Source organism: Pleurodeles waltl, chromosome 9 (genome assembly GCF_031143425.1).
Source record: "Pleurodeles waltl isolate 20211129_DDA chromosome 9, aPleWal1.hap1.20221129, whole genome shotgun sequence".
Taxonomy (NCBI): domain Eukaryota; kingdom Metazoa; phylum Chordata; class Amphibia; order Caudata; family Salamandridae; genus Pleurodeles; species Pleurodeles waltl.
In genome coordinates this window covers 326,563,558-326,590,692 of record NC_090448.1, presented here as the reverse complement: position 1 = coordinate 326,590,692, position 27,135 = coordinate 326,563,558, and the positions used below count along the sequence as shown (strand labels likewise).

At 46.5% G+C, this 27,135-nt stretch overlaps 1 protein-coding gene across 4 annotated transcripts in view; it reads left to right on the top strand.

The window, feature by feature from the left end:
• UBA7 (ubiquitin like modifier activating enzyme 7) overlaps nt 1-27,135 on the top strand; it is a 912,980-nt gene that overhangs the window by 295,565 nt on the left and 590,280 nt on the right. For all 4 annotated transcript variants that reach the window (XM_069206847.1, XM_069206846.1, XM_069206844.1 and 1 more), the window contains one exon: nt 9,064-9,128. In XM_069206847.1, coding sequence (XP_069062948.1) covers nt 9,064-9,128 — 65 coding nt within the window. The remainder of the gene's footprint in view (nt 1-9,063; nt 9,129-27,135) is intronic.

The following is a 27,135-nucleotide window of genomic DNA, read 5'->3' as shown; positions in this document are numbered from 1 at the left end:
GGGAAATGATTATGCAGAATACTTCTACCTTAGCCGATCTAGAGGTTTCTACTGATCCCATAGTGCAACATTCACCCACCCCACTACCTAGAGTGGTTAGAGCATGTAGAAAGACCCAGACTAAACGTGGGGGTGTTCGGCCCGCAAAAAAAAGATTAGTTAGCCCCCTCAAGAATCCAGATAAGGATGAGGATAATACGGCAAATATCGACGACGTTAAACTAGATGTAGAAAAAACAAAAAACTTAGTAAGTATTATTGACTCAAAGATTAAGGGTATTGTCAAACCTCTTATGGTAAAAATTGATCAGCTAACCGCAGAGGTTAATAGATTAGGCGATCTCCTCAAAAAAACACTGGTGGAAGCAGATAGTGTGTCAGCCCCAATAACAATAAGCAATCATGATACTCAGGTTGCTCCTCCCGGTGATGTTACAGGTTTAGATATTAGTAGGAGTGTTGTACAGAACTACCCGACAGCACAGTCCTTAGCCTGTAATGACAGCCAGGTTGTTTTAATACCTGATAGAAAAGAGGATTGGACTGAGGTAAGGCGAAGGCGCGCCATTAATCTCCCTCCTGACTGCGCACCATATGTGGTAGTTTTAGCTAATGTTCCCCCTGTTGCAAAGGGGAATCATCAGGAAACCCACGAGTCTTTAAAAAATAAAACCGTTTCCTGGATGCACAGGTATTGTGGATTCCCAACTGAACTTTCAGATCAAGTTCTGACTACCAGAAGGGTAAATTGGATAGGGAGCTCTAAGAAAAGTTTTAGTGGTGACTGTGTCATTATAAACTTTAAACACCCTCAACATGCTGCCACTGTATTATTAAGAGCTGCCTTATTACCAATTACTGATAATAATGTGTGTGCCCGCTCGCTTGCTTTCTTTTACAGCCATCATAATAATGCCCCTTATGGGAGTAGAGGAAGTAGATTATGCCCTGCTACACACAGGCTATACCCTGATATTTCAATGCAAAACCGGTTTCAACCCCTAAGTTCTCTGGATGCAAATGATTGACTTAATGAGGGAGGGCAGTTCTTACCCCAGGTGATTATTATTCCCTGTGTGGATATCGGTATAGACAATACCATGGCCCAAGAGATGCCCAACAACACAGAAATTGAATTGGCGGTGGATATAAGGGCACCGCCCGACTGTGGGGACATAAGCAATTCTAACCACAATGCGAATTGGGGACGAAACAATGGTATGGTGCCTGATAGTAATTGTGTTAGGGGTAATGATACTATTACTATTGTTTGTTGGAATGTGGCAGGGCTGAAATCGAAGGAGAGGGATCCGGGATGGTTAACGTTTGTTAATGCCCATGACATTTTATGTCTTCAAGAAACATGGTGTAAAGATGAAGTTAACTATGAGGGATTCGTTTCTTACAATTTACCGGCGTTGGGAGGTGGTATAGGTAGAGCGAAAGGCGGTCTCCTTATACTTGTAACGATCTGTCGTCCTATTGTGGTTAAAAAGTATATACCTGTAGGGGACCTTGTGCAGATCCTCTGGCTTGTGGTTGACAAAGACCATAATGTTTTATTGATTAACTATTATAATAACATTTTTGATGTTACCCGGGTCAAAGTAGTAACAGACTTAGCCGGCGCTGTCGAAAATCTATGTCTGGAACAGAATGTTGTATTTGACTTCATCTGGGTAGGGGACTTCAATACTACTTTGTGCGATTTGTCTACACAAAGGGTTTGTGGGGTTACTAACAGTGCCGGCTGGGATGTCCCGCATTTTGGACATAATAGTTATGGGGAAGCACTGCATAAGTTCATGGGCTGCTATGACCTGGAAATAGTGGAGTGCTGTAAAGATGTTAATGGTTTACCCATTCCCACTTTTAAAAATTGGCACACCAGCTCGGTCATTGACCATGTGATCACATCTTCTAATATTAGTTCTTACTGTGATCCACCAAGAATTGAAGTAACTACCCTAAGTGACCACAACCGTATTATTCTGGACACTACCCTTTGGGCCGGTAGTTCGGTGGATGTGGGAATTATTATTTCTAATGTAGAACCACATAGGACTAACGGTGTAAGGCTAAGATGGATTGGTGAAAGAGCCGATGATTTAACTAGCTCCATAATTAATGAGAGCCTGCTGGACATTGCTTCTATTTTAAAAAATAGTTCTGACTCTGAGAGGGTTTTATATTGTTTTAACCAAATTAATAAAGCTATTGATGCCAAGTTTACCAGTCGCAATAGTAGGCAAAGTAGGAACGGACCGAGATGGTTTAATCACCTTTGCACTTCCGCACTAACTGGCCTCAAGCAGGCTTTAGCAGCAAGGCCCAGGGACAAAAAACTGGTAAATAAATTAAGAATGGAATATAAATGTGCGCTCAAACAGAGGAAGGGTGAACTGCAGCAACAGGCTTGGGATTCCCTCAACCAAGCTGCTGAATTATCAAATTGTACATTATTTTGGGCCACGGTCAACTCGCCTTTTCTAAGGGATGAAAAAACACCACAGTTGACTTCTAATGTTTCTAGCGAGGGTTGGATTGCACATTTCTCCAGCATTTTTGACTCTGATAAAGACAATGATCCTAGTCCCAATAAGTGGCCTACTCTGCCTTTGGATATATCCGTTAGTGAGGTCAAATATGGTATACGGGCTAGCAAAGGAGGGAAAGCTCAGGGCCCGGACGGGGTACCTATAGACGTTTATAAAGCTGCGCCAGATGTCTGGGGCCCCCTTTTAACCATTGTTTTTAATGTTGCTGTGTGTGCCGAGGCCCCTGTAACTTGGGGTGAATCAATCATTGTGCCAATTCATAAAAAGGGAAGTAGATCTGATGCTAAGAATTACCGCCCGATCTCTCTCCTTGACTCTTCAGTCAAGGTTATGAGTAGAGTGATGTTAGTAAGATTAGAGGAATGGGCTGAGCAGGATAGCATACTGGCTGATAGCCAGTATGGTTTTAGGAAGGGACGAGGTACGCTCGACCAGTGCATCAATCTTGATCTACTGATCGGGAAGTATACTGAAGCGAAACCCGGTTCCCTGTATCTTTGTTTTGCTGACCTGAGCAGCGCATTCGATATGGTAGATCATTCCATTTTATGGCCAACTCTGTTAAATTTAGGAGCCCCAGAAGGCATAATCTTTTTCCTCGCTAGGTTATACGATAAATTGAAAACCAACGTACGTTTTGGAACCAGAGGAGAATGTACTCCAAAAATCTGTGTTACACGAGGAATTAGACAGGGTTGTGTTTTGGCACCTCTCTTATTTATTTTATTTATTAATGGAATTGATGATATTTTAAAAAAGGTTAATGCTGATGCTCCTCAGATCAATGGTGTTCCGGTGCCGGTGTTACTATATGCCGACGACGCTGTTTTACTCTCTCGAACACCTGTCGGATTACAACGACTAATGGATAGTTTTTCCTCCTTTATTAAAGATAGAAAACTAGTAATTAATAAGGGAAAAACGCATACCATGACCTGCGGAGCTAAAGCCAAAACGTTAAATGCCTTCTTTATAGACAGCGAAAAGGTGCAACAGGTGGATACATTTTGTTACCTAGGTATTACCTTCTCTAACGACAGGAAATGGAACAATGAATTTAATAATATCCGGAATAAAATGGCAAAAAATGCTTATGGTATTTATAGATTTGCTGCAAAAGTTGGGGATCGTCGAACCAGGGATATGCTCAAGATTTACCAAGCTAGATGTGTGACTATTGCTCTGTATGGGGCAGGAGTATGGGGTTATAGCTGTACCTACAACTTACAGTTGGAGGAAAATATGTTTTTAAAAAAGCTCCTGTTTTTGCCCATCTCTGCCTCAACTGAATTAAGCCATCGCGAATTAGCCATTAATTATTTAACTGATCTGATATCACTTAAACCATTGATGGTCTGGTGGTCTTTTTGGCTTGGCGATGAGAAGCTACTTAACAGAACTATTGTTGAGGATTGCCTACGTTTGGATAAATATCGAGATATTCCCTGGGTTAAATATGTTGTTGTCTGTTTTTCAGACATTTTTAATCTGAATATTTTAAATAATCCTAGTGCAGCAACCACGATCTCCAAATCAGAAATGAAAAGTATATTTCTAACTTATGCAGAAAGGAAACGAGCAACTATAGCCGGATCATTGTCCTCCGTAATTTTTTATAATAGATACAATTTAATGGAGGGTTTTCCATCTTACCTAACTATGGTGACTAGGAATTCACATAAATTCGTGCTAACCAGACTAAGATTTGGGATGGCACATTGTTTAGTAGCCCATCCAAACATTAAGAAACACCCGATTGGGCCATGTAGGTGCGATAATGTATCTACACAGAGCACTGTGCACCTTCTGCTGTTCTGTAAACTGTATACATGTTTTCGTATAGTATTTTTGAAACCTCTATTTGTTAAATACGGAACACGTACATTTAAACATGCCATGGCTTTAATTTTTAATCTGCAATCGGCAGATATTTGTTTTTATACTGCCACCTTTTTAAATCAGTGCATCAATTCCAGGAAAAGTATGAGTTTTTAATGTATTTTATTATTCTTTTTATATATTTATGAATGACCATATGTATTACTCAATGAGCCATTAACTATAATTAATAACTGTAAGTTTTAATTGCAATGTGTTTGTAAATATGTACTGTTGTCTTTTTTTTTTCTCTTCTTTGTTCATGCTTTTATGGTCATTTATATGTGCCGAATAAAGCTTTATGAATTGATTTGAAAAGCCACAGCATACCCTCGGTGATCACAAATGTAGGCCATCTGTAAGAGCAAACAACAGTGCCTCTGGCTGGCTGGTCGCAGGATAGAGCCAGAGGACAGGTAGGGTGTTGGGTCCATACACTGGGTTAGTCCATTCCAAAGCCCTGGCTCTTTGTCTTCTTGCCTTTTGTACAGTTGGATTGTTTAAGATTTTGATATAAGCTTTCCCAAAATTAGACTGAAAAACCTTGTTGTCAAATGCTGTTTTCAATGATGCTGTCAAATGTGCTACAGATCATTAGTAATCCTGTAACTTGGTGTGTTCCTACCACAAACGCTCTCCTTTCTTACTGTTTGTTTCTTTGGACATTTATGGATTAAGTGTATCTGTTAAAGTATAGGCACCAATTCATTTGCCTCCTCATTTTAGGTCAGGCCTATCACAAAACACAAGCTATCCTTTTGTGAAATATTTATTGTGAAATTACAGTGGGGTTATAGCCGATCCACTGCTTGTCATTGGCTGGCTTTATTGTCACTCTCAATAGATTACTTTTTGTCCAGTCCCTTGTGTAGGGTTTTCTTTTGTATTTAAGAGTGCATGTGTTTCCAGGTGTCCACCTCCTGTACTTCAATTGTCCCGCTCCCCCACACTTTGTGTTGCCGTCTCTCACCTGAAACACATTCTGACCAAATATTTGTTGCACTCTTGACTTTGTGGGTACAGCTGCCAGGGGCATTAACTCTAAAGTCATCAGAAGACATGCCTGGCTACTCATCGTCTGGTTCAAACCCCAAGTCCAACAGCATCTCCTCAGCCTCCTGTTGGTCAACAGGCAGCACCTCTATGGAGAAGATAAAAAAGACATGGGAGAGATAAATAAAGACACAGATTTCTAAGTCCAAAGGTTCCCTTCAAACTCCAGCTACAAGAGGCACATTTTATAAACAACTGCCCAGAGGTGGCACCTAAGCTACAACTCTAGACCAGGTGTAGTTATATAAAAGACTGCTGTACACTTTCTGACAGGACAGTATAAACCAGGAGTGCATACAGGGTAAACAACAAGGGTAAGAGCAAAGGTAGCTCCAGTAAAGAAGCTGCCACCTATAACCAGTGACGCTCCCTACCTCCACTCGACTCACATGATACCAGTAGAGGGAGAATACAAGATCTCCTTTCTCACTGGAAGGAAATCGCATCAGACCAGTGGGTTATAGCAGTGGATCGCCACAGCTGCTGCCTCAAACTTCTCACAACGCCTCCAAAATTCCACCCCGCAGACTCATTGCAATGAGTGATGGCGTCCCGACATGCCATAACAGGAAAGGAGGACAGCTAGCTCAGGCCCATCCTGGACCTTACTTCAGGCCTCTCAACAGATACATCCTGCCAGCACATTTCCATATTACAACCTTTTAGGACATGATCCCTCTGCTCTGAGACGGCTACATGATGGCACTTGACCTCAAAGACACCTAATTCCATATGCTGATGTGCTTTGTGGTAAGTGGACATCTCTAGCAGTTACAAGTACTTCTTTTAAGGGTCACCACTGCACCAGTCATGTTCACGAAGTGCCTAGCCCTAGTGGCCACCCATCAGTGGAAGACTCGACATTCATGTCTTCGCCTATCTTGATAATTGGTTGACAGCAATGCCTAGCACACACACACACAGCGATTCCCATGCTTCACAGCTTAAGATTGACCATAAGTGCTACCAGGTCCCACCTCCAACCGCAGCAGATCCATTCCTTACTGGGAGCTGTGTGGAACAGGGTTGACAGGGGGGGGAAACCTACCCAAATGACCAGAATGTGTTGCCGTTCCAGCAGATGCTAACTCCATTTCAGCACAAATGTCAGTTCACGGTCAGAACCATGATGCAGCTTCTCAAGTGATGGCTTTGTGCAGTTTCATCGTACCACATGCTAGGCTTCACATGCTCCTCGCATAAGAGTGTCTTGTGTGGCGGTGGTCACAAACATAGGGTCACTGGAAAGATCTATGGTTGGTAGGACTGTACTCACTGCCATCTGCACTGGTGGAACAATAACAACTTGTTGCAGGGCAGGCCTTTCTCTTTCCCACTTCTGCGGATGACCATTACCATGCATTCCTTCCTCACAGGCTGGGGAGCACATATTGGGCCATGACTATGCATACCGGATAGGCCTTTCAACACCAGGGCTGCTACACCGATTACCTAGAACTAGTGGCTCTATGCTAGCCCTGAAAGCCTTCTTCAAGGTCATTTGGGGGAATGTAGTCCTTATCAAGACAGACAATATGACAGCAATATATTATCTGCAGAAAGAGAATGGTCTTCACTCCTCAGCTTTTAGCACTAGCACAGAGAAGTTGGCATTTGGCGATTCATCATGACATTTAACTCCTAGTGAAACATCATCTAGGGGTGGACAGTGACTTTGCCAATCTACTCATCTGGATTCACCAACAGGTTCACAAGTGGTAACTCCACCCATGGGTACTTCCAGCATTGAGTCACTCCACAAAAAGACATGTGGGCCACTCCTGAAAATGGAAAAAAAGACAAAACGTCCCCTGCAGGTACCCATGCCACAATTCATGAGCAGTGCACGGTGGTTGAAATGGTCACAGATCTTTGCCAATTCTCTTCTTTCCCACCCCAACCCACATGGTGAGGAAGATGAGACAAGTGTCCTTGACCCAACCTGGGCCAGACAACCCTGTACTCCATGCTCCTGGAAATGCTTTAATACCGACGAGAAGCATTCCCTCAGGCTGGATCTTCTCACCTAGAGACAAGGCCAGATCAGACACGCAGACCTCGGGCAGCTCAGCCTAGTGAGGCTGAAGGCACGCAGACCCACCACATGAACTTGTTGCACTGCAAGTGGAAAAAGTTTTACCATTAGTGCCCTCCTCCCCCAAAAGAATTTGCCCCCCAAAAAATTACCCCCTGAAAGCTAACCTTCAGGACATCATCTGCTGTTCTTTACATCTGCAGAAATTAGACTTTGCATAAACATCAATATGCCTACACCTGGCTACTGGAGCAGCTTAAATGCAAAACAGGAAACTTTTATCCCTCTTAAAATCCTAGTAATCAAGGCTTTCGTGGAGGGTCTTAGGAGGGTCAGACACCTCAAATACCTCTTAATCTATTCCACATGAGGCCACCGTTTGAACCTTTACTCTCATGTCTCCTACATTTAATTTCCTGGGCGGTAGCCTGCATAGTGACCATAACATTCCTCAGGTCAATTAGTGAGCTTCAAGTACTCGCTCTACAAGAATCATTCATTCAGCTTCACCAAGATGGAGTTATCTCAGGATCAGTCCCAAATTTCTCCTAAAGGTGGTTTCACTGTTTCACCTTAATCGGACCAAAGCCCTCCCAGTCTTCTTTTTGCAACCAGATTCAGTAGCGGAAAGAGCTTTACAAATGGTAGATGTCAAAAGAACTCTTATATACTACATTGACAGAACCAAGCCTTTACGCAAGTCTCATTAGCTCTTTGTACCCTTCATGAAATCTTGCAAGGGTCATCACATTTCTAAGAAACGCACAGTAAAATGGATAGTTAAGTATATCCAAACTTGCCACCACAAAGCTACAAGAGCCTTACCTGTACCTCCCAGGCCACAATCCACTTGTAAGAAGGGGGCAACTATGGCTTTCTTACGAAACATTGCACTAGTTGACATCTGCAAAGTGACCAGCTTGTGAAACCCACTCACTTTTACTAAGCACTACTATCTGAACATTTGAACCCACTGGCAGTTTTAAGAACTTTGACTCAGACATCGGCATCATCTACTTTTTAGTCACTGCTTATAGAGAGCACTGCATTACATTCTTTACAATGTATGGTTATCTACAGCCACATATGCTACGAACGGAAAATGTTATTTGCCCTGGAAAAACCTGTTGTTAGCCTTTAGTGCTGTTCATTTACATGTGTCCAATCTCTTGTGGCTCAGAGGACTTCTTAGGGAAAAAAACAACTCTCAAATGTCCAAGTCCAACACTAAATGGCAGGGAGTATGAAGAGCATGGTGAAGCTACAGCACTGCCCACTATGAACCGGTACATACTGCGTAAGTAACATTTTCCTTATGCCCCTTTGTACCTTCACTGCGTCAACTCATATTTGATTTTTAAAAATTTGGCATTACATCCTTTTTTTGCCACTAGCCTGACACTGGATTATGTTAACGTAGCTGCAGTCATTCTACTTCTAAGGTGGTTACATGTGCAGCAGCATGTTTGTAAAGTTAACCCTAACACTTAATCCTCACAATATGTTCTCTTTCTTTTTTGTTCTTTGTTTCACGTCTAGTGGGCTCGAGATGAGTTTGAAGGTCTGTTCAAGCAGCCAGCAGAGAGTGTTAATCAGTACCTCCAGTAAGTGGCTTTAATTCCTATATTTTTGTTTTTTCATGGCTTTCTTGCCATTGCAGGCCATAATTTAAACTTAATATTTATCTGTCACCATAGACAAAATGAGATTTCTTTGGCCAAAAGAACTTTGATTGAAATATATTGAAGGTTGTAGTGCATTTGCCTAACTTTGCCCTCAAACAAAATCTAGAACCCGCCACTGGTGCTGGATCTTCCCCTCTGTACCAACCCATAAGCTACACCAGCATCATATGAGTTTGGAATCTTTTAAGAACTAGACAGAGATGCTCCTTATTGAAAAGAATATGTCACCCTCACAACCAGCTGCCTTTTACCACATTTTCATGAGACATGAGCAAACGTAGTAGAGAAACTGCCAGCTGCTTCACTCCTAGCACTCAAGGTATCCTTAGTAAGGGAATCAGTCCCTGAAATGCTCCCATTATTTTCCTTTTAGTCAACAGATTCCCACCTTGTTGTGACTTTCCAGAGATCCATCAAATCAAATGCATTCTACTCTAAAGTCCAAGTTGGAAAAACATTTTAATTACCAGAAGATTCTCATTTCAGCTTTATATTTGTTTTTGTTATTTGTTACTAATTTTTATTGAAAAAAATAATAATCTTACACCAGCTCTTCGAACATGATCCCTTATTACACAGTTGGATTGTTTGCCACTATACTCAAAATATTTATTATGGGTATGAATAAAATTCTGAATTCATTCCTACTACACCATCAGAAAGAATGAATAGTGTGGTGAAGAAGGTAGAAAGTAGGCCTAAGTCAAAAAATTACTTTCTCAAATATGAATAGAGGCAAAACCTGTACTTTTGCTTAACCTCAAATTAAGGGTCCAAAATGGAAGGAGCATTTCATTAGTATTGACCATCTGCTCACAAACTGGCATAGTTTATCCCAAAATAAAATATCCCTGAGTCTCTGAACAACACTATGAACTCAGTGAGTTATGTTTTTTCACCAGAAGGTTCAGTGAGGTAGGGGGACATCCTCAAAAAGTGTTTTCAAATGAGGCCGCATGGTGCTTTTTTAGGGTCCATTCTTTTCAGGAGAACACCACAAGTCGGACTACAGCAGCTCCATGCCTGTCTCTGTCACATGCCTAACTCTGTTGCCAGCTCTGCAAATGATAATAGCTACGTGCATAACATGCATAATACTGGAGCCCCTCCACGGTGCTTGCAAGGTCTAGCAATGCTGAATATGAAGTGAGGTGCTGTTGAGGCTTAGATCTACTTGCTCGCATAGAGATTCTCACATGTCCTAATCTAATTGGGTGCTTATGCATACCACCACCATTGGCTACTACTTCTCGAGGTGCTGCAATGTTTGTTGTACCCGACTCATTTGGGAATACCCCCCTTAACTATAACAACAGTGGTGTTATGTTATTAATGCTTGTAACACACACATATCAAGGGGGTATCCTGGCATGGAATACGGAAAGCATTACATGGAGTACAAGATGATTCTGCTGATAGCCCTGCAGAAAGCAGTGCTCCCTGTCTTAACTCAGCATCTGCTTCAAGGCGCCATTAGCAGCAGCATCGATACAATGAGGACTTCAAGATTGATGGATTAGATTTGGGCATCTTTCACTGGTACCTAGGTACAACACTGCCAGAGGGTCACAAGGTACTCACTTTAAAGGTACAGGTGGTCTCTGGGAGGATGGTGACTGCTCCTCTGTTAGAAGCGGGAGTCTCTAGTTGGACAGGGCACAAGCCACTGCCAAGTAGGGACCCTTCCTTCCAGTCAGGATAAGGGACACACCTAAAATAACCCCTTCTCTCCCTCTTAGTAGCTTGGCATGGGCAGTCAGACTTATCTCAGAGGCAATGTGTAAAGCGGTTGCACATAACACACAGTGATACAGTGAAAACAAACACTACAAATTGACATCACACCAGTTTTAGAAAAATAGCCAATTTTCATCTGTAAAACAAGACCGAAATGATAGAAATCCAACCTACAGTAATAAAGGTACGAATCTTGTAAGAATCAGCTTATAATACAGTTCCTTGAAGATGATAGATTCATCTGTGGCTATCATGGTGTCGTGAACAACAAATCCAACAGTCCAAACCAACTGCGAGGTCGTGGGCCAGCTACCATGTTGGGAAGACCCGCAAACAGTACCTTAGAAATGCAGGGTGTCGTGGACCTTACAATGAGATCCAAAGTTGCTGTGTCAGCAGATGTCAGTTCGGGAAGTCAGTGCAGGAGTCGTAGGGCCCTTGAAGTCACACACATTGAAGATCGAAGTCCGTGAGAGTTAAGTCAGGAGCGGTGGCGTCTGGATGCAATGCTAAGTGAGACAATGTGACGTGCGGTGCCCACAGGTCACGTGAAGGCCGCAGCTCGGTGATGGTGTCTGGCGCCAGTGAAACCAGGACTGCAGTGTGAAGTGGGGCGATGCGACGTGTGGTGTCTCCAGGTCGTGGTGCAGGCAGAGGCATCGTCATTGGTGAAGCACTGTCTTCAGTTGACCCAGGATTGCAGTGCGAAGTGGGGCGATGGATCATGATGTGCCCACAGATCGCTGTGCAAGCAGCGGCATTGGTTGACGAGGCTGGAGTCGATGTCACCGTCAGTGGACCAAGGCTGCATGTGTGACAGGTGATGCTTCGTGTACCTCACGAGCGGTGTCCACAGGTCACGGTACACGCAGCGCTGTCAGTGTGGAGTGTCATCGTCAGTGATACCAGGGCTGCAGTGTGAAGCAATGCGACATGTGGTGCCCACAGGTCACAGCACAAGCAGAGGCTCAGTGACAGAGCCAGGCGGCAGCGTCTGTGAGACCAGGGTTGCGTTGTGAAGCGAAGCAATGCTCCGTGTGGTACCGTCAGGTCACATTGCAGGCAGCTGTATCGTTGGCTGCGTCTTAGTTGTTTTTCCTTCTGTTGAAGCACAAAACACACAGTTCCCAGTGCTGTTGGTAGATGAACTTGAAGTCTTTGATGTTCCTGAGACTTCACAAGGGAGGCAAGTTCTACTTCAAGCCCTTGGAGAAACTCAAGAAATAAGTTGCAGAAAGTTCAGTCCAATCCTTTCACTGGCCAAGACAGAAGCAGCGGGCCAACACAACACAGCAAAGCATGCAGCAAAGTGGAAGTCCCTCCTGACAGCTTTTCCAGCTGTTCTTCTTGGCATGTTCCTTAGTCCAGAAAGCTCTAAATCTCTGGAGTCAGGGCCCCACTACTTATACTAGTTCTGGCCTTTGAGGTAGGCAAACTTCAAAGACAGTCCTCCCTTCTCACAAGATTCATTTGTTTCCTGCTCTGTCCCAGACATTCTCCTGGAGGGAGAGACTTCTTTGTGCAGGACAGGTCCAGCTCTGTTCATGTGAAAGTTTAAGCTCCTCTCACCACTCTAGCCCAGGAAGGCCTATCAAGCCATGCAAGAGACACCTAAGCTCCTTTTGTGTGACTGTCTAGAGTATATGCAGGAGGTCCCAGCTGTCAGCTACGCAGACATGGATTCCACAAGCAAGCACAGAATGGTTAAGGAAAGAATTGAGCCCACTTGCTAAAAGTGACATTTTCAAGCATGCAACTTAAAAACCACCTTCACTAAAAGATGTAATTTTAAATTGTAAGTTCATTGATCCCAAACACCATTTTTCTATCATCTTCCCATGGGAATCTACCCTTGAAAGGTGTTTCAATGCAGACCCCATGTTAAACCATGGAAGAGATGACCTTTCAATAGTGAAGAACAAAATGCACTGTATTTCACTATCAGAACATTTAAAAACACACTACTACATGTTCTACCTTCTAAATGCACTGCACCTTGCCCATGGGGCTGCCTGGACCTACCTTATTGGTGACTTACATGCAATAAAAGGGAAGGACTAGGCCTGGCAAGTGGGTGCACTTGCCAGGTCGACGTGGCAGTTTAAAACTGCGTGCACAGACACTGCTATGGCAGGTCTGAGCCACCTTTGGAAGGCTACTTTTGTGGGTGGCACAACCAGTGCGGCAGGGCCACTAGAAGCATTTGATTTACAGGCCTTGGGCAATCATGGTACACTATACTAGGGACTTACTAGTAAATCAAATATGTAAATCATGGATAACCAATCATAAACATAATTTACATAGGAAGCACTTGCACATTAGCACTAATCGGAAGTGGTAAAGTGCACAGAGATGAAAAAGCAGTGAAAACAAAGTCCAGCATAACATAAAAAGTGGAAGCCAGAAAGTAAAAAGGCAGGCAAACACGCCAAAAGATGGCAGGTCCAACACATGACCCCCCAAGTTAAGAGTAAGGAGAACTACCCAACCTCATGGGAGTTCTCCTCACTAAGGCGGAAGAACCTGGACAGACAATCAGTGTTAACGTGTTCTGTGCCAGGGCGACGCTCCACCGTAAAGTCCATCCCCTGTAGGGAAATAGACAACCTTAACAGTTTTGGGTTCTCACCCCACACATCTGGGGGGCCTGTGGTCTATCTGAACCCAGAAGTGAGTCGCAAACAAGTCGGACCTTAGCTTCTTCAGAGTCCAGACCACAGCAAAAGCTTCCCTTTCAGTTGCGCTCCACCTCTGTTCCCCGGGAAGTAGTCTCCTGTTAATGAAAGCAACAGGCTGGTCTGGGCCCTCTTTGTTTAGCTGTGCTAGAACTGCCCGCACACCATGCTCTGAAGCCTCGATCTGCAGAACGAATATCTTGGAGAAGTTGGTGACTTCAGCACGGGTGCCGTGTATCAAAAGAGGTCTGACAAGCCTCTGTCCAGATCACTTATTTGGTCTGCTTCTTGGAAGTCAGCTTTGTTAAGGGGGCAACAATGGTGCCATAGACCTTGACAAATCTCCTGTAATAACCGGTGAGGCCTAAAAGGGATCTCACCTCTGTCTGGGTCTTGGGGAGTTCCCAAGCCAGAATGGTGTCAATCTTGGGTTGTAGGGGCACCACCTGATCACTCCCCATCTGGTGGCCCACGTATACCAGCGACCCCTGCCCTATCTGGCATTTATTGGGCTTAATAGTGAGGCCTGCCTTCTGCATCAGTTTTAGTGACCTCATTGAGCCCACAGCAGTCTACACAGAACCGTAGCTCGGGTGTGGCACCTGATGCAGCAGCCTTAGGTACCAAAGCTACTAGGCTGGACCACGGACTGCTGGAGGTTTCAACCACCCAAAAGCTAACATCTGGATACCTCATTCTTGATGCTGGCATTCACTCTGTCAGCTAGCCTGTAAACGTTGTGTTTTACAGGTAGACAGTCCCCAGTGTCCACATCAAGCATGCATAGATGGGTAATACCTGGAGTGAGTGAGAACAGAGTTGAAAACTGTCCCATTAACAGGTGACAGTCACTCTACTGTTCTAGAGGGGGGAGGATCACTGCTCTCCGGCAGTTAGGGGTTGGGGTAGAGACTCACTCTTCTCTTCCATCCCAAAATCTGTAGCCAGAAGCGTGGTTAACTCAGACCTCTCAAAGTGGGGTTTCAGGCGGTCCACATGTATGACCCTCAAGGGGTTCCTAGTTGTCTGCAAGTCCACCAGGTAGGTGACATTGCTGTTGCGCTTCTTCACCTTAAATTGCCCTGTCCACTTGCCCTGTAGAGCACAGGGCTCCACTGGGGCCATGCCCTACACTTTTTGGCCAGGCTGAAACTCAACAGAGTGGTATTCTGGTCGTACCAGCGATTCGTTGCCTCCTGGCTTGCTTCCAGGTTCGCCTAAGCGAGTTTCTTTTCTGAAGCGGGCAGTGTAGTTTCTGAAGGCCAGCATATAACAAAATACATCCTGGTGTAGCTTCCTAGACCTCTTTCACCAAACTGAGAGGTCCCCTCTCAGCGTGCCCATACAACAGCTCAAAGGGGCTAAAGCCAACCCCATTCTGTGGTACTTCCATGTAGGCAAAGAGAAGGCATGGCAAGAGGACATCCTACTTATGCCTCATGGAGTCTGACAGACCCCCAATCATGCCTTTCAAGGTTCAGGTGAATCTCTCAACCAATCCATTACTTTGGGGGTGGTAAAGATTGGTGAACCTGTAGTTTTCCCCACACTCCTTCCACATGGCCTTTCTGTACATGGACATAAAGTTGGTAACCTGGTCAGATACCACCTACTTGGGGAAAGCCACTTGGGTAAAGATCCCCATCAGTGGCCGGGCCATGACGGGCGCCATCACTGTCCTTAGAAGGATAGCTTCCGGGTACCAGGTTTCATGATCCACCAAGACCAGTATGAACCTGTTGCCCAGGGCTGTCTTGTGGTCCAGAGGGCCTACTATGTCAGTGCCCACCTGCGCGAAAGGGGTGCTCATGACAGAGTATGGTTGCAGGGGAGCTTTACATCTCCCCCACTCTTGCCACTCGCTTGGCAAGTCTGGCAGGACCTACAAAAGGCATCAGCGTTTTTTCTCATTTGGGGCCAGTAAAAGTGGGTGACAACCATATCAAAGGTCTTGCTCTGCCCCAAATGTCCTGCCAGAGGCACATCATGAGCCAAACCCAGTAGGAAGGCTCTGAAGCGCTGGGGTACCATCAGCATACAGGCTGCCCAGGCTCAGCAACCTTAGTCTTGCTATGCAGGAAACCATTCTCCTAATAGATCAATTCAGACTTGGGCTCAGCACCCACTGCCTGGTCTTCAGCCTGTTGCCTAAGACCCATGAGAGTAGGGCACACCTTCTGTTCTGCACAGAACTCCTTCCTGGTGAGACTCCCTTCTTTGTGCCAATGGGTCAGCTCAGGTAAGTCTCCAAGTTCGGCCACTTACTCCCCTGTAGGTTTCAAGGTGTCCCCCTTAAGGTTAGCCTCCTCCCGGACAGTGGGAACTTCAGAGGTGGGTTTCTCGTGCCCCCTGCCCTTTCTCTTGGTAGGCACTTGGGCCACTGTCACAGGCTCCATGTCCTTCTGATCACCCTGACTGGCTGCCATAGACTGTGTGGTCACACACGCCCACTCTGGCAACCCCAACATCCTCAGTGGATACCTGAGCTACACCTCTGTCCAGGCAGAAGTCTCCAGGTCGTTGCCCAGCAGACAGTCAACAGGCATGGTGGGATAGCTACCCTCACGGAACCTGAGACCACCCTCCCCCACTGAAAGGTAACCTGCACCACCCTACACTGGTGCTCGGAGTTGTCTACTGCAACTACTTGGTAGAGCACACCAGAGACTATCTGCTCCTCAAACACCAGGTGACACCGGACTGTGGTCAAACTGGCTCCAGTATCTCCGACAGCCTCTGCCCATTGATGGTCACCCTTTACTTTTTAGTGTTATCAGGCATAAGGTTTCTGTTAACCATCTCACTGTCCCCTAGTGAGACAAGGGTCATCTCAGTTGGTTCCCCATACCACTTGGGACCAACTCCTCCCCTAGCGCTACACTGGCCAACTCCTTGGTCTGACCAACAATGGGTGGCTGTGTCCACTTGGGACATTGGGCATCCCCCCTCAACTGGCCCACCTGGTCACAAGCAAAACATTTGCGGGTCCCATCTCTGCAGACTTTCCTGAGGAGACGCATGGTTTCTTATCTCCCGGGGGTGGGAAGTTTTACCCTGGGTACTAGATTGGGACCCTTTTGAGAACTCCTTTTGCTTACCCTTGCCCCCTCTCTGTTTCTGGGGACCCTGCCCACCTTTGGCGTAGCCTCCCTCATACACCTTCTTGTAGACCCTCATACACACACATTGGTCCACCTCCAGAGCAAGCTTCCTGGGGTCATTCAGCTTTCCATCAGTCAAGTGCTGGCACAGGTCTGCAAAACGCAACTAGACAGGTGCTCACATACAATTAAATTTAACAGTCCCCAGAAATCTGTGACATTACTGCCCTCACCCAAACGTCCACCGATCTGCAAAAAGAATCCACACATTCTAACCAGGTCTGTGAATCGGTTTTCTTACTTCCTCTAAACTGATACCTGTACTTCTCCGGAGTGAGACCATACCTAGTAAAAAGGGTCTCCTTCATGTCAGAATAGGTGCAGCCTTACCCATAGCTAACAATGTGTCCCTCCCGTCCTCTGTGAAGTGGTTCCACAATCCTGCTCCCCTATTCTTCTCAGGGACCCTATTCAGGTGGATAGATGCCTCACATCCCTGAAACCACCTCTCAATATCATCTCCCTGCTTGTGCTCACTTCCTACATTCTTGGCAATGTGCATTATTCTATCAGAGTGCAGTGAGTGCCGCCACCAACTTTGCTGGATCTACTCCTCTGATCCAGCTCCTTTACTCTGAGCTCCTGGTCTAAAAGCATCCTTCTTTCTTACATGGCTCACTTCTCTCTTTGGTCCTCCATTTTTAACCTCTCTATCTCGATCTGATGTCTCCTAGTTTCCCTTCTGTCCTCTAGCTCTTGTCAGATCAGACCCTTGGAAGCACTACTGCTGCCTGACTAGGAGGGTACCTTCCCCCCCAGCAGCTCCTGCATTCTTAGCACATCTTGAGATTTGGCTCCACGGTCTCCCCAATCGGATCCTCAGAATGCCACTGGCATTTCTGGCTGCTACCCATGCCCTCAGCCCCTTTTGTAGCTTCTCCTTTTTGGTGAGACCTCTGACTTTGACTTTGAGGCTCTTGCTAACTGACTTCAGTTCCTTCACAGTGTAGGTTTCCAACCTATCCTCCTCAAAAAACAATTTCAGGGATGTAACTGATGATATTCCTGATCGCGACATGATGTATTAGGAAGTTCAACTTGACCTTGAGGCAAAAAAATAGACCAAATGAAAAGTTTATGTAGTGGTCTGCGATATGGTAGTAGTGTACACCAATTACTGTCGGTCGTGTATAAACGCAAGTCCTTTCCTCACCTCTGACCACCAATGTTAGAAATTGAAGTCTCTAGTTGGCAGTGGCTTGCGCTCTGTCCAAGTAGGGACCCTTCCTTCTGGTCAGGATAAGTGAGTTACAAACCTAAAATAACCCCTGTTCATCCCCTTGGTAGCTTGGCAGGAGTAGTCAGGCTTATCTCAGAGGATGTGTAAAGCGTTTGCACATAACACACAGTATTACAGTGAAAACACTACAAATTGAAAAATAGCCAATATTTATCTGTGTAAACAAGACCAAAACAATAAAAATCTAACATACAGTAATAAAGATTTTGTAAGATTCAGCTTAAAATACAGTTCCTTGAAGTCAATAGCGCTGTCTGGGGCTATCATGGCATTGTGAACAACAAATCCAAGTTCAGGCCGACCACGAGGTCACGGGCCAGCTACGGTATTGGGAAAAAAGGCAAACAGTACCTTGGAAATGCAGGTGGCCACAGACCTTGCAATGAGATCTGAAGTTGTGGTGTCACCAGTGTCGGCAGATGACGGTTCAAGGTGTCGTGCAGGAGTCGCCGGGCCCTTGAAGTCACACTCGTTGCGGATCCAACTCCATGAGGGTGTAGACAGGAGCACAGGCGTCCGGGCTGCAGTGCGAATGGGGATGATGCGACGTGCAGTGCCCACAGGTCACGGTGCAGGCAGTAGTTCAGTTGAGGAGGCTGGAGTCTATGTCATTGATGTCAGTAGACCAGGGCTGCGGTGTGGGGCTCGGCGATGTTTTGTGTGGCTCACGAGCTGTGTCCATAGGCCACGATGCAGGTAGCATTGTCAATGTCGGCGTGGAGTGGCATCGTAGGTGATACCCGACTGTAGTGTGAAGTGAGGCAAAACGGCTTGGGGTGCCCACAGGTCACAGTGCAAGCAGCGGCTCAGTAACAGAGTGAGGTGGCATCACTGAGACCAGGGTTGCATTGTGAAGCGGGACGATGCTCCATGCAAGTCACGGTCACGGAGCAAGCAGCAGAATCATTCACGGCATCATAGTTTTTCTTTTGTTGCAGCACAAAACACACAGTTCCCAGTACTGTTATCAGATGAACTTTAAGTCTTTGATGTTCCTGAGACTTCCAATAGGAGGCAAGCACTACTTGAAGCCCTTGGGAGGATTCAGGAAATAAGTCACAGAAAGTTCAGTCCATTCCTTACACTGCCCAAGACAGAAGCAGCAGGCCAGCGCAGCAAAGTAGAAGTCCTTCCTGGTAGCTTCTCCAGCTGTTCTTCTTGGCTGGTTCCGTAGTCCAAAAGAGTTCTAAAGTTCTGGGGTCAGGGCCTTACTACTTATACGAGTTCTGGCTTTGAAGCAGGCAAACGTCAATGGCAGTCCTCCCCTCTCACAAGATCCAGTTCTTTCCTGCTCTGTCCCACACACTCTCCAGGAGGGAGAGACTTCTTTGTGCAGGACAGGTCCAGCCCTATTCAGGTGCAAGTGTCTGGTCTTCTCACCACTCTAGCCCAGGAAGGCCCATCAGGATAAGCAAAGCACATCAAAGTTCCTTTTGCATGACTGTCTAAAGTGTATGTAGGAGGCCCCATCTGTCAGCTACAGACGTGGATTCCACAAGCAGGCACAGACTGATTGAGCAAGAAAATGCTCACTTGCTAAAAGGGGATTTTTCAAACATGCAACTTAAAAACCACCTTCACTAAAAGATGTATTTTTAAATTGTGAGTTCAGAGACCCCAAACTCCATCTTCCTATTATCTTCCCATGGGAATCTGCCCTTGAAAGGTGTTTCAAGGCAAACTCCATATTAACATAAGGAAGAGATAGCCTTTCAATAGTGAAAAACGAAATGCACTGTATTTCACTATCGGGATATTTGAAAACACCCTACTACATGTCCTACCTTACAAATACACAGCTCCCTGCCCATGGGGCTGCTTGGGCCTACCCTAGGGGTGACTTCCATGCAATAAAAGGGAAGGGTTAGGCCTGGCAAGTTTGTGCACTTGGCAGGTCGACGTGGTTGTTTAAAACTGCACTTACAAACACTGCAGTGGCAGGTCTGAGACACTATTGGAAGGCTACTTGTGTTGGCGGCACAACCAGTGCTGCAGGCCCACTAGTAGCATTTGATTTAAAGGTCCTAGGCACTTACTAGTAAATCAAATATGCCAATCATGGATAATCAATCATAACCATAATTTACATAGGGAACACTTGCATTTTAGCACTGATCAGCAGTGGTAAAGTGTGTAGAGACGAAAAACCAGCAAAACGAAGTCTGGTATATCATAAAAACAGGAGGTCAAAAAGCAAAAAGACAGGGGAAACACACAAAGATCTAACATCCTCCATTCTGAATAAAGCAAGGAGATGATCCTCCTCACTACCAGCAGTGTCTGTGTGCCCTAAGAGTCATGTGTCCCTTGGCATACACCGAGCATGTACTTTTGTACCATTTTGGTGGGTCTAAACCCGAGTGACTTTGTGCATCCCCCCGGAGGCATGGGTAGCAGAACTGGATTGACATGATTAGTCAAAAGGATTTTTAGCTATTGGTGGACCAAAATGAATGTTACCAGCCCGGTAGAAATGACCTATACAAAAAGTTCGAGAGAGTAAAATTAGCCAAATGAAAGCTGTTTCTTTGAGCATAACCCTTTTGATGGATCAACACTCCATTCCCATTTAGCCTGATGACTATGGACATTGTGGTGAGCACAGCACCTAACAGGGCATGAGCTTGCTCAAACCCCACGAGAGACAGACCTGCTGTCCTGCTTTGCTTACTCATACAGAGTGCTTAATTTATGCCAGGGGTAGGCACCCGCACTAATTTTGTCGACCTGGATGTATTTATCACAATGAGGCCTTGACCCACACTGAAATAGAAAGGTAAAAGAGAGTGGAAGGGAAAGGAAAACACAGGGAATTGGAAAAAGCAGATGGGAAAAAGAATAGGCAAGAGCAAGCCTCAGACTGGAAGAGTGGGGTGGTGAAAGAAAGCGGAATAAAGTGGAATCAAAACGAGGTGGATTCTGTATTTGGTAACACCACAATTGGACAGCACTGGTTTACAGACTAGAAGATGTTCTTGGGGCGTCTTCACTTATTTATTTGTGTTTTTTATTAATTTCTTTATTGGACAAATTAAGCATTGCCTGTGCCCCATGTCCAAGAAGTCTGCAGATTAGATTAGGATAACTGGATAACTTCCTAGGGGTTCCAGCAACAAAGAGGGTAAGAACTCACCCCAAATCACCAGAGAGGTACTTGCTCTCTCCCTTTGCTCAGTCATAAGGTGCAAGTGTGGCTGGTTTGTAACAACTTTATTTTCATTTTATGGTGGCATGGCTAACCACACACAAAGATGGCTTCACTCCCTTAGGAGCTCTGCCAGCTTATTCTGATCCCACATCATCCTGACCCCACTAGGGACCACACAGAGAATTAGTGGGACTCCCATTGAACTAATACACAAGTGTGATTGCCAGGGACCATACACTGGAGCTTGGCGCAGCTAAAGGTGGCTCGGAACAGAATTCATTGCTCTTTGCGCTTGGAGCCAAGATGTCACCCTGGGGCTACATTGGCAGAGCAGAGACTTGCCTGGGTGGGTGCTGCGGCGAGAGTATGCCGCTTGTTCTAATGGGGCCTTGAGGGCTGGTAGCTGGACCTGTGGACTGGTTCCGGGCCTGAGGAGCTAGCCTGTGCAGCTGTGGGCTGCATATTGAGCCATCTGCCCAACGTCTGACTGTACTGGGGCACCCGGGGGGGGACTGGGCCTGATAAACAGATATTATAGAAGGGGTGTGCCACCACACGAGAGCCACCCTTTTGGCTGCGACATCGCAGTGGCATGGCCTAGCGGCGACCGGAATAGGAGAGCAGGCCCTCCCTATTAAGACGTGGATGGGGACTCAAGGAGGAGCAGTGGGGACCCACAGGAGGTGAGTACTGTTTCCCCCGCAGATGACATGTGCTGGCCTGAGAGGCAACCTCAACACACCTGTATCTGAGGGGCCGGGTGTCTCCAGAAGCACCACCCTAGGTCTATGAGACATGCACATGCTGAACATGACCAGGGGCCACTTTGCTGGGGTTTGCTGGTGACCACAGAGAGCCCTGGTGGGGCCATATGCTCAGGATACTGGCCAGCCAGGTGCCCACTGCACCTGTGAGCACATTGTGCAACACAAGCTGGCCTCAGAAATTCATATCAGAGAGCACCCTGCATACTCACTGTACAAATATTGACTCTCGCTACAAATAAGTGAGTGGCCATGGGCTGCACATGGGACAGGAGTGGCACCCTAATGGGAGCATGTGGTAACATGGAGGTAGAAACACCAGGATGGATGATGGCATTAGACAGGTCAATGACACCCGCTGACGGGAACAGTGATGCTCTACTTGCTGACAAGCTTGACCAGATCACCTCCACAGTTAACTCTTCCTGGAAGGTCCTAGAACATAAGCTAGACAAAGTCTCTCTGGATCTCAGCCTCCTGCATGATGACAATCACAAACTGCATGATGACCACCTCAAATTGTTGGACAGAGTGAAATGTAGTGAAGACTCCCTGAAAGAACTGGGCATTACTGTGTACACCTTTCAGAGACAGATGACTGTGATGGCCAAAGATGTGGAGACCTCACACCACACAGTGGAGGGTGCGGAGGGGCAAAACCTCTGCAACAACATCTTGTTTTAGGCCCAGCAGAACAAGTGGAGAGGAACGACATAGTTGCTTACGTAGTGGGCTGGCTGTCCTGGGAGGTGGCTCCACAAGGCCTACTATTTTTTGCCCTAGAAGGGGCGCATACTGTGGCAACCCAACCCCCCACCCCCTCAAGCACTTCTCCCTCCCATGGATCAGTGATGGCAGGGCTACTCTACTACCGCAACAGACACCTCAACCTGTGGCTGGCCTGCATGACTATCAGCTTCCATGTTGACAGTGCCTCCATTGCTGTCTTCCCAGACTACACCACTGCAGTCCAACAGCAAACATCCTCGTTCATGATGGTAAAGAAGGAACTCTGGGAGGTTGGTCTAAAATACATGCTCCAGTGTCCTGCCCACGTGAAAGCGCTAGTGGACGACCGTGCCTTGTTTTTCCACAAACCAGGCAGCACGTGGGACGCTAATGCTGGGGATTGGAGCAAGCCACCATGGCCGAAACTGCAACGGCTTCCTCCTAGTCCTTTTTCAGTTCGGAGTGGACTGTCCTTCTGGGTGTCCATTGTTAGATGACCAGTACCTGGGGCTATTGCACGGTTTGGCCACTGGAGGTTGCAGTGCCACCAAGCTTGGCACACTTGCAGGGTTTGTCCTCTCGGTCAGTTGTGTGGAGTTTGGTATGGCTGCGGTGTCCGGTTCCTTGGTCAGCAGCTGGTCAGCGAAGTGGACTTCACTGGGTCTTTGTTGCAAGAAAGTGATACTTTCACTCTTGAGGGAGATCTTCAGCAAATTTCAAAATGTGGAGGTCCTCTGGGAATTTGTAGAGTCCGTCCATTGTCCAAGCAACCCCTCAGCGGTGATTGTAGAGCCCTTGGTGCAGCAGGCAGGGTTGGGCACCTTTTCTCTGTGCAGCAGCATTTCAGTTCTCGAGCATTGGGTCTTCCTTGTTGCTGGTCTTCTTTTGTCTTTGGAATCTGAATCTCTGGTCTTGGGGTGCCCACTAAATACTGTATTTAGTTTGTGTTTAAGGGAGTGCCTAGTAGTGACCAATGGGTCATCTACCTTAGGCTACACCCACTAAGTGACCACTTCCTGTGGGCAGTGGTCACTTCCTTACACCTGATTGGCTATATTCCTTCCATGCAAGTTGGAGGAAAATGAAATGGAGGGATCACCTTGCATGCAAATGTTGAAGCCGATTCAGCTCATCTAAAAAATCGGAGATCACCCTGCTCTTAGGGTAAACTAAAGTGTTTTATTACATGTACACTGAGACTGTCAACTTTTGAGGCCATGTCCAAGCAGTCTAAAGGTTGAAGTAGTACATGAACTTTTATTCTAGCAAACCACAAGGCGTGTTCGTACATTTCATTGGTTCTTGACATTTAGGTATGGTCATTTCTTCAACATTGCAGTAGGTGTTACCGTTAAGTCTTCATAATGCACCATATATAATAAGATAAAGCATAGACAAGGAAATTACAGAATATGTCCTACGTGACTAACATTGTGTGGTACATTTTTCTACAGAACTGTGAACTGCACGTAAACGGGATGGTACATTTCTAAAGAAAGATTGCTTCAGCTAGCAGGCAATGGCACTTCCATGGAGTCTGGTCTGATAGTAAGCCTTTCAAAATGCATTCCACACAACTAACATAATATCAATAAACATAATTCAAGCAGGTCATTAGTTGTTCAGGCAAACAGGCCTTTCTTGTCATTGGGTATCATAGGGCCTAGCAGGCCCAGAAATGGATTCCAGAGAAATGTGATTCCATATTCCACCCTCTGATACTCAATGACAACCTAAACTTCGTAACGAAGGGGTGCCATTTCAGTGGTGTTGCCATTCCTGGCATTATCTTCATTTTTTAGTTGGCAGTAATGTGCAGTAGTCTTGCTGTAGGACTGTCACGCAGGAGGGACACACTTTTATCAGCACACACAGTGTTATGAGTGCCACTATCCCGATTACTAGCGCCTCTATCAGCCACAACCCCTACCCACAGAACCATGCCCCTAGTGTACCCAGTATTCCTCTGATATCCGTCGAAGTCGACACTTCCTTTGCCCCCTTCTCGACGTTCCCTATATTTCCTATTGCACCTTTTTAAACTACCACTGTTGTTCGGTATCTATACACACTAGTCTTGATGGATCACCTGACAGACATCATTTTAGCAAAAGATGGTGGTGTCTAACACCATTCTGTTTGTAATCACAACAGCCCTTAGATCCGTAAGCTCTTCAGTGATGTTTCCTAGGGCTGTTGCTATGGAGCTTGCTAATGTTTCCACCAGCCCTGCTAGTTTATGTATTTGATATTCAGAATGCATAACCCCTAGTGGTGGTATCAGCACTCCTAAGGTAGCTGTAGCCTTAATTATCCAGGAGGGGGTTCCTCCTTCTGCCTATCTTCTGGGGGACCTGATTCATTACCTGGGACAAACTTGTCACATGTGTTATGCATGGAAACACAAGTACTGGGTAACTGCTACCCTGCCACCTGGCCGGCAGCCTAAAATATGCAGAGTTTCCATAGACTAAGAAAAATCCCTGTGGTCCTGAGAACCTTATTGTTGATAGGATGATATCCCGGTCTGTAGCTGTTCCCAAGTCGGTATCCGAAGTCTTGAGTGCGGTCCTTTTGTTGATATTATTTCTTTTTCTCAAAGTGCTTATTCTTTACTCAATTCTCTTGCTCCCTTGGTGGTACCGCACAGTGTGGCGTCATAGGTTAACTAGCACTTGATGCTCACCAGGGCACTTTGTAGGTATATGCAGACAGGACCCGCTTGCACCCTATATCTCCAATGTGTGCAGCACGAGCAGTCCTTTGAAGAGTCACCGCGGGACCCTTTGCTCCTGTAGAGGGTGCAGCACGAGCAGTCCTGTCAATGTTGACTTATCTGGCTGGTTGATCGGACGTTGTAGCTCTGCGGTGGTGGTGGGGCTTTTGTCAGTACCACAGGTGGCTGTTGAAGATCTGTTGGTTCCGCTGCCTTTTTGGTGTGTGAGATGTGGGTCCAGGATGTTAGCACCTCACACTTGACCGCCGTAACTGTTGTCAGTAGGATCTGCTAAGTCCCCTTTCACCTTATTTGGAGACAGTGGCGTCTAGTGTGGGTCTTGACCCACAGCCAGCGCCAGGATGCACTCCGTGTTCTGGTGGTGTCTCTTCTTCCAGTAAGGCCTGCAGTACCTGGCGGTGGAGATAACGTAATGCCTATGTTATTTTTCTGCACTATTGTAATAATAGGTCATCTGTCACTGCTAGTGGCACCACAGGCATCTGGCCTGGTATGTGCATGGGGCACCCAAACACCACCTCGTGGGGGCTTAGTCTGGTTACCCTGTCGGGGTGCTTCTCATAGCAATCAATGCCAGCGGCAGTGCATCGTTTCATGATAGTTCAGTCGCCGCACATATTTTCCCTATCTTGTTCTTTATTACCCCGTTCTTTCTTTCAATAGCTCCTGCTGCGGGTGGGTGGTATGAACAGTGCAGCTTCTGGCTTTACAGAGCCCCTAAATCACATGTTAAATTAATCCTGGTCCATTGTCGGAGAATAGAAGAGTTGGGTCCCCAAAATGTGGTATTAGTTTCTTTAGAAGACATTTAGGGGGTCATTCCAGGCTTGGCGGCAGCGGGAACCGCCAGAAGACCGTACCGCGGTCAAAAGACCGCGGCAGTCATTCTGGGTTTCCCACTGGGCTGGCGGGCGACCGCCAAAAGGCCGCCCGCCAGCCCAGTGGGAAACACCCTTCCACGAGGAAGCCGGCTCCGAATGGAGCCGGCGGAGTGGAAGGTGTGCGACGGGTGCAGTAGCACCCGTCGCGAATTTCAGTGTCTGCTAAGCAGACACTGAAATTCAAAGTGGGGCACTCTTACGGGGGCCCCTACAGTGCCCATGCCATTGGCATGGGCACTGCAGGGGCCCCACGACACCCCTCACCGCCATCCTGTTCCTGGCGGTCGAAACCGCCAGGAACAGGATGGCAGTGAGGGGGTCGGAATCCCCCATGGCGGCGCAGCAAGCTGCGCCGCCATGGGGGATTCCCCTGGGCAGCGGAAAGTCGGCGGTACACCGCCGACTTTCCGTTTCTGGCCGCGGCTGTACCGCCGCGGCTGTACCGCCGCGGTCAGAATGCCCAAAGGAGCACCGCCAGCCTGTTGGCGGTGCTCCCGCGGACCCCGGCCCTGGCGGTATTTACCGCCAGGGTCGGAATCACCCCCTTAGATACAGTCTGTGCATCACAGTTCTTGGTGGGGTACGCTTTTATTCTTTTACTGAACATGCAAACTATCAGTAAGATGTATCTGAACTTGTGCATGGGGGCATTTCAATGAAGTCCATCTGAAGACTCTCAAAGGGTCCGTGTGGCGGTGGGAAGTGATATGTTGGCCAGCTGAGGTGAGAAATACCCTCATTGGCCACAGCTGGCCAAAATCGTATGTAACTCCAAAGGCATATTGGCTGTCTGTGTAAATATTTGCTGACCTTCCTTCTCAGTTTGCAGGCTCTCATAAGTGCTACTAATT